Source organism: Falco biarmicus, chromosome 4, assembly GCF_023638135.1.
Source record: "Falco biarmicus isolate bFalBia1 chromosome 4, bFalBia1.pri, whole genome shotgun sequence".
Classification (NCBI taxonomy): Eukaryota; Metazoa; Chordata; class Aves; order Falconiformes; family Falconidae; genus Falco; species Falco biarmicus.
Genome location: NC_079291.1, coordinates 63,073,064 through 63,086,840, shown reverse-complemented (window position 1 = coordinate 63,086,840; position 13,777 = coordinate 63,073,064). Strand labels below are relative to the sequence as shown.

General features: G+C 39.6%; 1 protein-coding gene across 9 annotated transcripts in view; it reads right to left on the bottom strand.

The window, feature by feature from the left end:
- The window catches only part of EPS15L1 (epidermal growth factor receptor pathway substrate 15 like 1), a 45,945-nt gene extending 32,513 nt beyond the window's left edge, over positions 1-13,432 (bottom strand). For 2 of the 9 annotated variants that reach the window (XM_056334605.1, XM_056334611.1), the window contains exons 1-13: positions 13,336-13,425; positions 10,466-10,543; positions 8,309-8,350; positions 7,991-8,080; positions 7,585-7,632; positions 6,777-6,872; positions 6,094-6,156; positions 5,031-5,156; positions 3,407-3,466; positions 2,836-3,072; positions 2,062-2,219; positions 1,437-1,593; positions 632-694 (exon numbers count right to left, since the gene is read on the bottom strand). In XM_056334605.1, coding sequence (XP_056190580.1) covers positions 632-694; positions 1,437-1,593; positions 2,062-2,219; positions 2,836-3,072; positions 3,407-3,466; positions 5,031-5,156; positions 6,094-6,156; positions 6,777-6,872; positions 7,585-7,632; positions 7,991-8,080; positions 8,309-8,350; positions 10,466-10,543; positions 13,336-13,365 — 1,248 coding nt within the window. In that variant the 5' untranslated portion in view covers positions 13,366-13,425. Of the gene's footprint in view, positions 1-631; positions 695-1,436; positions 1,594-2,061; positions 2,220-2,835; positions 3,073-3,406; positions 3,467-5,030; positions 5,176-6,093; positions 6,157-6,776; positions 6,873-7,584; positions 7,633-7,990; positions 8,081-8,308; positions 8,351-10,465; positions 10,544-13,335 lie in introns of those variants that run through there. The other 7 variants (XM_056334609.1, XM_056334610.1, XM_056334604.1 and 4 more) reach the window with 6 other exon arrangements.
- Between the last annotated feature and the right edge of the window lie 345 nt (positions 13,433-13,777).

Here is a 13,777-nt window from a genome sequence, read left to right as displayed (position 1 = left end):
GACTAATTCTTCAATCTAGCAAATCAAAAGCTTCTAATATCACTTCTATCTTTTCAGATCAGATAGAGATTTTCTGAGAGATCTGTACTGTATGCTGTACAGGGTTGTAATAAGGTGTTACCCACTATGATTATGAAATGTTAAAGTGAGCTGCTGCATTGGTTAGGATAATACACATCTTTGTTCCGCAGCAACAGAAAACTACTTTTATGTCCACAGTAGCATACAGTTTATTTCATGTTATACTCAGCTAAAAACATAGTATATGAAAAAAAAGATACAATGAACTGAAAGTAATGGGAAGCTTAAAGCTCTTGCACCAATGTAAATTTATTGCCCACAGCTTCAGGGAACTGGTACATGAGTAAATTTAATATGCCAACGCTGAGTTGCCTGTCAAAACTTCTTGACAGACCAATGTATCTCAAATTGTTGAAGGAAGCAGTATCACCGGGTCAAGAGCCAACACTGGTAACTTCACACTACTGTGACATTATCATCATGCCAAGAACAAATGTCACAGAAAACAAGAGCAAATGAACAGGAGAAGGTGTAGAAATAAAAACTTTTAAAAAGTTACAAGTAGCTACATAAATGAATTTGCATTCTTTTGGATGTTACAATTACTCACACGACGCATTTCTGTTAGTGCTGAGATCTCAGTTCCTACAGAGGTCAAGTAACCTGACAAAGTCTATAGAAAAAGTATATAGGAAAAACCTTAAAAGGACCAGAGCAACAGCAACAACTAAAATATATTTAATGCTCAAAAGCCTTCTGGTTAGGGAAATAAAAAATATAAGGGAAAATACTATATCATTTATAGAAAAGATTAATATGTTAACATGACAGAAGTATAATTTTCAGAAATCCACTAACACACTACTGAGAAAAGGAACAAAGCAGGGTTCAGTAAAAATTAACTGCTCCAGTAAAATGATATTAACAGTGATGGATACAGGACTATGGACTGTCATGCTACGTGGGATGAATCAACCACCAATTCCCAGAACCTAGGAAGTCATCATTCTTCATCCAGCCATCAAAAAAATTTTACATTTTCTTGGGAGGAATTCGGTACTGATCAGAGTCAGGGACAGGCTACTAAACCAGCTTTTAACAACTCCCTGTAGTTTAAAAAAACTACCAACCTTCTCTGTAACAAAGGAGTGTTTTTCATGCTAGACTTTTCACAGTGTTGTTATTCCTTTATTTATGGAATATTCTATGCGTTTTCCTTTACTTACTGTCCTGTGTTGTTAAAAAATTATTTATATTTCCAAATGTTAAAGAATTTTGTAAGAGGAGATAAGAAAAAAATAACTGGCAATTCTTTACCAATTTACCAAAAAAAAAAAAAAAAAAAGTACACAATTAATACTCAAAGCCCATTCCTTTCAAAGCTCAGTATTATCTACAAATAATCAATGACTTACCTGTATAGGAGTGTTCCTCTCTGTGGGAGGGATCATATCGGGGGACAATGTTTGTGGAGGATCAATCCCTTTACTGACCTTCTGTTGTATGAGATACATTGCTAGTGCAAACTGATCTTTGCTTAGCTTTCCCATCTGTCTTGTGTCTGCCAAAGCCCTGGTAAAAAATAGATCACACTTATAAACAAGGAAAGCTTATTTCTCCTGGACCAAGAGGCCTGAAATACACACATGCATGCAATTTTCTTTTGATTCAGACTCATCAGAGCTTGCTTATTCTAGTGAAAGAGTTCCATAAACAGAGCAGTATTTTATTAGACATATTTAACTGAATAGAAGATCGCTACTCTGAGAAAATATTTAGAGCACTAAAACTTAAAAAAACAACTGCAATTCAGACTGACCTATATCCCTTTCCCAGAAAAGCAAAGCAAGTATTTATTTTTCCCTTCTTTTTCCATACAGCCTACACATTGCAGTGCAGCAAATAGGACAAGTAAAAGAGGTTGGGTTTGCGGGTTTTTTTTTTTTGTTTGTTTTTAATGCTAGGATCACAGTTCTGGCTGGATAATCTGACTTCCCAGATCAGCAAGTTACAAAAATACAGCTGCTAGGGAATTCTTACCATATATGTGCTAGGAGATTCTGAGACAGACCTGAATGCATAAAAATGTCCTTAACTTCTTGGCCACTCACAAAACCATCCATGTCTGTGTCTGTTTTTAAGAAAATTTCATCGTATCGCACTTTTTCAGACATTGGCACTACCCAATTCACAGATGGCTGTAAAACAAAATTTTGTTTTTCAAAGGAAGATAAACAGTTTTTATCAATACACTGAGTATATATGACATTATTCAGATGCATGCACTGAACATCTTGCACAATCAAATCTGTTTGTTAACGAGGTATCTCCCCTTTTCCCATGAATGTTTTAGCTTAATACTTTTTATCTGAATTATAAATACTGATAAACAGCTATTCACTAGTTGAAAAGAATTCATTCTTTGGAAATATGGACCCAAGTGGCCATACTAAGTCCTCATGCTAGTAATACAGAAGCTTTAGAAGGTAGATTAATTATTTCTTTGGTATTAAAGCAGATACATGAATAAAACATTTCTATGGTTTCACTTTCTATGAAAAGTGAAGATTCCCCGTAAGATTTGCTACCTCATGGTCACTCTGACTAAAATTCACTCTTCTTCTGTTCTTTCAAGTCTTACCATTCTGACTTCATTCCCTCCACCCAAATCATCCAACAACACACACATTTTCAGAAAGTGCTCACATGAAGCAGAAATCAAAAAGCAGTTTTATTTTTTCCTGCAGTTTACTGATACAAAACAAAAAAGCAGGGGGGTGTGGGGGTGGGAGCAGAGAAAAAAAAGATTTGTACCTGTGCTTGTTTGATGCTGTGCTTAGGAGACAAACTCCCTGTGCTGTTCAGACTGTTGACACTACCATGAGATGGGGTAGAACGGAGGCTGTCTTTTGGTGGAGGACTTGCAGGGAGAACAGGAACTGCACCAGGAAAGACAGGTGTCTTCTTTCTTTTAGAAGGTGGTATGAGAGAAGGGGGTAATAGTGAAGGAACTGGCTCCTTCTCAAGAGCTCTATACACCAAATGCATTGCCTGCAAAGGCAAAAAGGTCAGATACCATTAATAATTAGAAGAAAAAGCAACACGATTTTCCAGTGTCAGTCATTCACATATTAGTAAAACAAAGACAGTAAGATTAGAGATGTAAAGCAGAGCAGATAATTATGAAAGTAATTCCAAAAAGTTTAATCTTGATGACAGCCAAGAGTCAGTAGATGGATTTGAGAGAGATCATTTAATAGAACCATGTGAATAATTTAGATTAGAACAGGCGACTGTAGCAGAGAAAGCTGCAAAGCTCTTCAGAAAAAATAGAGTGATTTGCTCTAGCAGACACACTGTGAACTGAGAATTTAAAGCAACCTACCACAGCAAATTCATCCCTGTCCAGGTGACCATCTTTATCAATATCACTGAGATCCCAGACCTACAGCAATTATGACAAACATAATGATTTGGAGAACAAGTTAAATTTTGTGCTTTTCATGTTAATCACCATCATATTAAGCATGCCCTCTAAAGACTCCTTTTTGAGAAGATTGTATTAGTTACATTAGACCTAGCTAAACATTCTCTGATGAAACAGACTGGATTAGAGTTTTCTGGCAATGTGAATCAACACTGGCTCTAACATACTCTGGACGCAACACAGGCAGTTTTTTTCATCTTTCTATTTTGCAGTTATGGAGTCATCAACCTGACTAAAAACATCCCAAGGTGGCCTTCAGAATTGTGTGGAGGGTATGGGCTACCCGATTGTCCAAGTTTGTCTTAGAAGAAAGTTAAAATGTTTTAGAAAAGTCAGTAAATTTCTAATTTGCATTCCATTCTTAGATTTCTAGTTTTAATTTTTAGTCAAAAAAATACATCCACCCCCCCAAATTTTCCATAGGACAGAATTTAGGCATCTATCAATTTCAGTTCATTATTAGGTCAGGTGCAGTCAACAAAACTTGCAGGAGATTTAGAAGGATAAAAGACTTTGTGTACTCTAATATTCAGCCATCAGCTAGCACCATTTAATCATCAATAGGACTTGGAGATTGTAGAGTAGAGCAAATGGAAAGCTAAGATGGAAGCTCAATCATCTGAACTCTACTCCCAGCTTTATCACTGGACCCCTGTACAAATTTAAGCTAGCTGATGAGTCCTTTGCCTTTTCCTCAGTACCCTATCCTGTCTGCAAACCTTTCTGAAACAGGAAAAAGCTTCTCAAGTTTCTGTCATGACAATAACAAGACAAAATAAAAAGCCTTTCAAGACAGAGTACTTCACAATATTCAAGCACAGAATTAAAACAAGTCATACTTAAATTTTTTAGATAACATAGAGAAAGAGGCAGCTCTTCCTAAAGAGATGAAAGTATGTAACGCAGATACATCTCTTATCTAGAATGTATTCATTCTCAGTCCCAGCAATATGCAAAACATTAAAGAATATGTTATTTTAAATGGAAGCAGAAAAATAATTTAAGGTTTGCTTCCCTTGCAAATATGCAATGGATGCATTAAGCTCAGATCTCCGAAGTATTTGTAAATATACATGAAAAGAAATACATGACAATTTGACAGCTACTATAAATTAGGATGTTTTAAAGTGTTCTCTTGCACAAACAGTGCATAGATTTAATGGTATGTCTAATAACTTGCATTTGGAAAAATGACAAAACAGCGGAATATAATGTTATAAAAGCTATTGTGGTTTAGGAGAGCTTTTTCTTGTTTTTAAACAATCAAAATCAAAATTTTCAGCTCTTAAAATGAATACAGAGATAATGAAGCCAATCTACTCTAGGGCCCAAATTACTACTATTATTCTTACCTCTAAGTGGAAGATTTCAGAGTGCACTTAATGTTCCTGCTTTACAGCATGCACTCAATCTAAAACCTCAGCCAAAAACTGATCTATGTTGTTAACTAACATTTAACTATTTAACACTGCAACTACAAGAAGCTAAATAGAGAATGGCTAAAACTAAACAACATACTTACCCTTCCTAGGATATCAAGAGGTAGCTTTGAATTCATCAGTACTGGTTTTACTTTGTCTCCTGAAAGTAAACCATTTACTGGCAAAAGGCTTTCAAAAATACCATCAAACTTTGCTTTTTCTTCCACCTAGTTGGTAAGAAATAGCCTGAATAAGTAAAAAAGTGTGCCTGTGTGAGTGTTGAAAATGAGATCTTGCAAGAAATAAAGACTGGTCAGTAATATATTCATTGTAAATTTCCAAGCTTTCTTGCAAGCGCCAACCATGCTGTTATTTAACTGTAAACCCCACAGAGCTGTATTTAGGAGTTTAATTTCAAAGCTAAGGTTATGATAGCTAAGTGATTTTAACATGCAGCATACAAGATGTGTCTCTGTAGTGTTCTAACAAGACAATGCATCCTGATTAAAACACTGCTGACCAGGTTTTAAACAAACTTTGACAAACTCTGTAGAATCAAAAACTATTATTTCCAAATAATTTGCTTCCCACTTTGAAGTAAAACATGCACTTTAAAAAAAAGTACAAAAAACACCCCCCCAAAACATCAGCATTAGAAATTATTTTATTAAACGTCTACCCTTTGGAAAATGTTTGCGTTCAAAAATCAACTCAATACAAATATCGCCACAAATGTATCGAAAATTGTTTTTTTCCAGTGCTATATATTGTGTGTTATCACTGAATACCAATTAGAACATATGAACTCAAGCTTTAAATTAATACTTCAGAATGGATTTGGTGAAATGCTTTGCTGTTCTCAGTGGGGTTCCTTTATACAAACATGAAAGTGCCTACTACTAGGATTCTGGAAGGAATCCAGGCAGAAGATTAAAATTCATTGTGTCTTAAAAACATCACACCAGGGGTTGTCAAAGGCTTGTTTAATACTTTTTTCAAACTACAGCTCAATATTCTCTATTGTGCACAAATCTGTCATCAGAAAGGGAGGACTTCCGAAGTGGGAAATATGTTTGATACAAAATTCTCTCACTGGGAAAATTACAGACAAGGAAGACATTTACTTCTAAAGAATGGATGGAATGTGTTGTCTTTTACACTTACCCTAACAGCCCAGTGAGTCTCTGTTGAAGGTGGTGCGATCAGCAAAGGACTGCTAGTGTCATGCTAAGAATAAAAGAAATTTTTAATTTATACGTATTTATATAAAAATACACAGTCTTCTGTCTCTAATCCTTACTAATCACTTTAAGAGATGGTTATAGACATGAAGCCTAACTACACTGAAAAAAAGAAAAAAAGGCTGCACGTGTACCCAAATAAAACAAGAAGCCATACTGATTTATACTATTATAGCACTTTGGTAAAGGCATTAGGGGCATTAGGTACCCAAACACAGAACTAAAACAAGCAAAGGAGGTTGCAGAGCAGCTACTGCAGGCAAAGCTGCAGTCATGCCTTTTACTACACACTCCTGTTGACCTAGCCCCAAAATAATCTTTTGTTATTTTTCTTTTTTCATAAATCCAGAGTTGAGCCACATCAGCTTCCTGAACAAGCTGACTGTAGTTAAACTTGAACCAGTTTTGCAGTCCAGGAAGGAGCTTGTACATATTGCTCAGGAAGACAGGACTATGGCTGCCATGACCACAGTTGTCTTAAGTAATAGTCTGACAGCAGCCTGAAGTCTCAGAACCATTACATTTATGGAACAGAAAACTATTCCAGCATTCCAACTGAAGCCTTAGTTCTCATATAACACATACATATAGTTCTATATTACTTACAAATTTAGGAGGTGGCACAGTCAAGTTTAGACTGCTCAGGTTAACATCATGGCCATTCTGTGCACATGCTACAAGGCGCAATGCAACATAGAAACCCTAGAAACAATAGTGTTTTCTATTAAAAAAAGCAACCAGTCGAAATCAGTCTCCAATAACCCATTTATGATTTTTACTAACACTGTATACGTGCAACACAGTAAAGGACAGAAAATACAGATGTATAGCCCCATTCAGTTAACTGCATAGTGACAACTACCCCACTGCTTTTCAAGATGATTCTTGAAAACTATGATTTCAAGGAAAAACTCTACAATAACATGAGCAGAAAACTTCAAAACTCTTTTAAGGGCTCTCCCGTAATTAATTAGATTTTAGCTATTTTTCTTAAAAATTAATGTTAAAAAAAAATTTCCTCCGTATATACAAGTAACTTGATATTTGATATTCCAAGCTATTTTTAGTAACGCTAGTTATATTTTTTCCATGCAACAAAGGCTTCTGAAATAAATCTTAGAAAATCACAGCTTGTAACTGTGCAAGACATTGACTATGTATCTGTACATCACAGAGATTATTTACAAAACAAGCGAGACAGAAAATTAGATCTGAACTTCTCCAGCAGCCTCACCAAGTAATATACTTGGATAGCAGCAGTGCTAAGAAAAAAAACCTCCTCTTGTAAATGAAAACTTAAAAAAAAAAAGCTTGAAGGATAGCTACTACCGATACTACTGATACCACTGTTTTCTTAAAACAAGGCCAATCTGTGGAAGGTAACATAAGAGGTCTACAGGCACATTTCATTTACCTGTTTATCCAAGTATCCCTTACCCTCTGGGTCAGCCAAATCCCATATCTGTGGAGATACAAAATAAAAGTAATTGTCATTTTAAAATCAAACTTAACTCAGTTCAACAGTCCATATTGTATGCCTTCCTGAACTGTTTGTTGCAGTTGTCAAGTTATGACATACAAAGTTCTTTAATTCTCCAGTTAACAACAAAAGTGTTACATGAGACAAAGTCTCCTTTTAGATTCCTGTGAAACTCAGAACAATACCTTGGAGCTATTACTGATCTGCGGTTAACCTAACGTTCAGTGGATCTGATCTGCATTCCACCAAACTCCTTTTTGCAAACCCCTTCTGCTCAATGTCAGCTGCATGTAAGCGAGTGTACCAATAATTACTGCATTACCCAATTCCTTCAACTTACTTTTCCAAGGATACTATCAGAGAGACCAGATTTTTTAAGAAACAGCGCAGCTTCACTTGCCCCGACTCTCCCCGTATATGTTGGATCTACCTGAAAGATAAAAATTCACATTCAGTTGAAACATGTCTGTCATGAAAGCAGAGTCAAGAAATTAAATGTCTCCTGTCTCTAGGTCAAAAAGGTCCAGGTCAAGCATGCATTACCACTCAGCAGAGAGAATTACAGAAGTTTAGCATTGCAGTGGGGAAAGGAATGAGAAGGAAATCTTGAGGAAGATGAAATTGCACTTTGTTTTTAAAAAATGTCTGAAGAACCTACCTGTTTGTAGTAAGTTTCATATAATGGATTCCCCGTAGAAAACTGAAAAACATGGGAGATGTTAGGAAAACAAAGAATGAACTGCAATCACAATTAGCCCACCTTTAGGGACATACAGAAAAAAAACCCAAACAAAACAGTGTATGGTACTTTGTGTATTACTTCGACCAAAAATATAAAATGGTATGTTAATCTGCTGTGTTCCAAACTGGATACCTGAAATCTAAGTGTGGATAACAATGATCCCCCCAATCTTGCAGCCAACAGACTACTGTCACCTCTTAAAACTCCTTACTCACCAGCATTCATACTTATACTCGCACTTTTAATAACAACACTATATGGTAATAAGGTTTTGTAGAACAGCTTTGAACTACTTTCCAAATTATTTCAGATCAGTTTGAGAACTTCTGTAACAAAGGCAGAGTTTTCAATGTAATGCTGACTTGACTACCTCCTCAGTCCCATATTTATTCCATAAATGCACTTATGGAATATTTTCAGCAGAAAATATTCCACACACACAGCGCCCTGGTATCAAAATACGCCCGTATTTGTGTTTTCAGGACTAGGATCTTAAACTAAAACAGATTAACAAAAGAAAAAGAAAATAGAACACACCGTTAATTAACAAGTGTCACAAATCCTTGACAATGTTGCTTGAGGATATCAGCCTGGTGTTATCCCTGTATTAAACCAAAGCAGCAGACACAAAGGTAGGCCCTGCCTTTTTGGTACACTAAACAAGCAGATTCCTCTTCCCTCTTGCTGACATTTCAAGCAAATGGGAACTGAAATGCCAGAAGAGGCAGGAGCCTCAACATCCATCTTCTCACCTGTCTCCTACAACTGCCACACAAGTTCTAGCCACACACAGGTTACATCCCCACACCATTCCCCAGCCTCAATGCCAACAGCAAAACAGCTACAATCCCGTCTCAAACAAGTCCCCCATTAGAGCAGTCAAAGGCCTTAAAAAATAAGCAACAAGACAACCCAATAAACACAGTTTAATGAGTGAGACGCTGAGATGTGGAAACATCTCAAAGCCTGCTTGGGAAAACAATCCTCCACCTAAATGACCCAAGTCAGACACCCAATAAATTATTGCTTTGCACTAACTCTGATCACTGGTATGTCACCTCCCAAACACTGCCTTCTTCCTTGTCATTCATCCACATGGATTTCTGGGTGCCCTGCATACACTGAGGGGAAGGGAGACAGAAATGTGGTGAAAGAAAATGAGGTGCATGAAAATTTTACACAAAGAGAATCCTCCTGTAAGTTTACAATAAACACGCCAAATCTTAAGTTAAGGAGCTATCCAAAATAACTAAATCTGATTAACCAAATGAAAGCAAACAACGACTCTTTGAAGATCAATAGTTCTACCTGGCCAGAAAAGAAAAATTTCAGAAGAGTTTCCTAAGCATCTTACGTCTACTTCACTTGTATCTGTCAACAAAATAAGCCGCTGCATTCTCCAACATCAGTACCCTCTAGAAGCTCTCACTCTTCCAGAAGCTGGACAGGACTTCAGAAGAAGAAAGCTGCAACCGTAACTCATAAATCAGACTCATCTTTTTGCTGGCTTGTAAATGATTGGCATGGATAAGCACTGTGTTCCTGTCCAAAGCAGGAAACACATCACTCAGAGGAAACGTGGAAGTAGGAAATAGTCTATCCAGCTCTGAATAAGATCTAGTATGTTTTAGTCAACCACTGGCAAACTACGTATCTCGTTTATCAGAAAGCTCAGAGAAGCTAGCTAAAGACAACTACAAGCTTCGCTAACTGATTTGGTGAGTATCCTAGAGTGTTCAGACACAGAGCAAACCACTCCAGCAGCAGTACTGAGTGATCTCATCCCATCAGTGACATTCTTGTCATCCTCATTTGACACTGTCAGACACGACATACAGCTAACTTACCTGAAAGAGGTGGCAGGAATCCAGGGTGATGTGCTTAAATGCTGTGAAGTTTCTTCCACAGCAATATATTCATCCAAGTGCTGCTGGAAAACACTTCATCACTCGATTCTCTATACTTGCAGAATTTTACAAAGATTAAGCCTCTCTGACCAATTTACCTAAATGACTGCATCTCTGTGATGAAGCAGACCAGACAAAATGGGCTCAAGTGATAAAAATAGCCTACCTCCCTGTCACCACACGTGACTACATCGCCATCATTCATGAGGATTCTGTCATTTGATGATACCTGCTGATGAAGAACCTACACAAGACAGTGTCAATGGTAGCAATCAGAGACAAACATTTTGAAGAGTTTGCAGTTGATGAGCGGTCAAAGGATACATAACCTATAATATAGCAATTCAGTTTGACTTACAGTTTAACTACTCTATATTCCCCAAAACATCATCTATGGCCAACGCTTTACACCGTCTGCCAAACAGATGCTTCAGAACCCTGGTGCCTTGTTGTTTGACCTCTAAGTTGAGTTCCTGTACAACTGTGAAGTTCCAAGTCTCAAACTTGCACTTTCACAGCAGATCTGGTACACTGCATTTGTGGTACACAGTACACACACACGGAGACATCTCCATGTCCCTTAATGTAGGTCTAGGAAAAAGGCAGGCATAAACTGCTGCCACCAGAACAATTAATAAAGCCATGTCCTTGCAATCCTCTCTCCTGAGATCACCTCAGGGCCACAAAGAACTCTGGATCAGATAAATTATCTTCCTTGGTGTCCTCCTGTTTCACAATTTTCTTTCAGCCACTCTCGCCACATTGTAAGATGGATGAACATAGGTACTGTGAAAGGGGAAAACCCAAGGTGTTCCACAAAGATTAGAGCCAAAAGAAGGTTGCTGCTGTCCCAGAAAGATTACCTTTGCCCTTATTCTACTTGCTGAGTATCCTGTTGCTTCAGAAGTCTAAGCTACGAAACGATCTGTGCTGCCCCAGTATCTCTAACATAACTCTCCATAATGTTCAGAAGCTGTAGGTCAAACGCGTGTGGCACAGTAGAAAGACCACTGAGGTGGTGATCAAATAGCCAAGAAAATAAAGTTAAAGATAAATCCAGTTTCAGTTGTTAACTCCTAGAACTGATTTTACATGCTTGCTTTTTGACTGCTTTTATGCACAGCCAGTTGAAACAAAGACACCTGAAACATTGAATAGCTTGCACACTATTCTCTTTTGTCTAAATTCTTTTACAAAAACATCATAAAAATGTAACTTCATAGAACAATAGAACCATAATAGAATTCATTTCTGAGAACAAACATGATTAAACATTTTCATGTGCCTGAATTAGCCATATTGTTAATCGCTCCCAACACGTTCAGATTAATATTCTTATATCTGAGTGAACATGCTTCAACATTACGTGTAACCTCTCCTATTCCTTTTAATACCATTTCTGGCATTTTATTGTAACTAGCATGTATCTCTACAGTAATCATGAAATCAAGACTATTAAAAGAGGAAGTTTACTAATTTCCAGGGAAATTCTGTTTAACGCCCTGATTACAGCTAGATTACTCTTGATAGTTATTTTGATGTTATTATTTTCCAACTAATTCAATGGAAGCATTCCAGTTTTAAAACTTCTTTTTCTATCTTAAACTGAGATCTTCACAGAATGTGACCCTTTTCCCCTCACAGTATGCTATACAAAATACCCCTGATGCCAGACTTCCAAATGTCAACTAGAATTTAAATAACACCACAGAAGGATTTTCAGTATAAATACTTCATACATTTTTTACCAACATACTACTGAAGTTCCACAACAAGAAAACTCGAAAAAGGCCAGAGTTTATTTAACGTATGTATTTTGCACTACATTACTTGAAAATTTCTAATAATAGTTTGTATGTGCAGGGACGTCTTCAGATGTTTCTGAACATGTTAATTTAATTAAACAGATGTTAATCAGGACTCCTGCTGCTATTCAGAAGCTAAAAAGCAGTGCACGCTCTTAATAAGACGCACAACAAATGACAGTATTACCCAAGAATCACATAAGTTGAATGGAAGGGTAAATTTTCAGAGTTACCACGAATAAAAGCCTGTTATTAAAAGGAAATTGATGTATTTAAATAATGCGGACTACCAACAGCAGTTGTGCTGAACTCCTGACTGGCCTAGCCACAGTACAGAAAACAGTTTTAATTTCAAGGTATATGGGAGTGGTGTCGCTTTTTTGTTTTAAAAGAAATAAGTAAACTGGCTATCTTCACAAGAGCATGGAAAAGAATAAAGAGCAACCTCGCTGCTTAAGTTATCTGGGTGAGAAATTAATCCAGAAACTTGTAGTGATGATAACAACAAAAATCTACTGAAGGATTCCCAAAGGGTAAACCAGGGCTCGAAACACAGGCCCTCGGGGCGGGGGGGGGGGGGGTTGCCGCCCTCCTGTGTGGGAGCAGCCCTAGGCTGAGGGTCTCCCACGCCCCCAGAAGCCTCACCCTCCTACTGAAGAGAGGGAAAAGCCCCTTTTCAGCCCCAGACTCCAAGCCCTTCGCCGTAGTCACCCACGCCCAGGGCCACGCTGCCCCTGCACCTCCCGAATATTAAGCACAGTCATGACACCCAAACAGCAACAGGCGGGTATCACACCGCGGAAAAGGGGGGTGGGTGGTGGTGGTGGTGGGGAACCGTGAGCAGAGCCAGCGTCCCCAGCAGAGAGCGGGTCCCAGCCCCAGGCCTCCGACCCGACCTGCCCGCCCGGCTGCAGCCTTACCCCGGGGGGCAGCCCCGCGGCCTCCACGCGGGGAGGGCGCCCGAGCTTTTCATGACCCCCTCCCCCCCGGCAGCCAGCGCCTGCTCCGGGAGGGCTGAGCCTCCCCGGAGCAGCTGCTCCCCGCCGCGGGCCGAGGCAGGGCCTATGCCCCAGCGCCGACCCGGCCCCGGCTGCACCCGCCGGCGGGAGCGGGGGCCCCGCAGCAGGGAGGGCCCGCGCCCCCTTCGCCGCTCCGCTGCCGGGGCCCAGTGGGCCGCGCCGCCCCCCTCAGCCGCCCCCCGCCTCGGCAGGGTCCAACCGCCGGTTGTTACCTGCTGGCTAAGAGGGATGAGCGCCGCCATCTTCCTCCCACTGATTCGAGCAGCGGCCGGGGCGGGGGGGAAGGCGGGGCGAGCGGCGGCGGGAACCGACCCGGCCGCGCCTGGCACCGCCGGGCCTGGCCTGGAAGGGCGGCGCCGGGGCCTGCGGGGCGGCTCAGCCCCTGCGTCCCGCAGCCTCTCTGCTGCCGGGCACGGCTCTCCTCCCGCCGCCTCGGGCGAGGCTGGCGGGGACCCACCTACGGCGGGGACAAAGTAGGGCTATGGCTGACTGCAGCTGCCCTGGGGAATGTTCTTCCAGGTAACTCAATCGAGGCACCACCGATCGACCTTTTAACCGGGACAAAGCTGGGTACAGGTCATCCAAACAAACCCAGTTATTTTACTTCACGACAAGAAACCTCATCACAACAAGCTTCACCAAACTAAGCTCTGC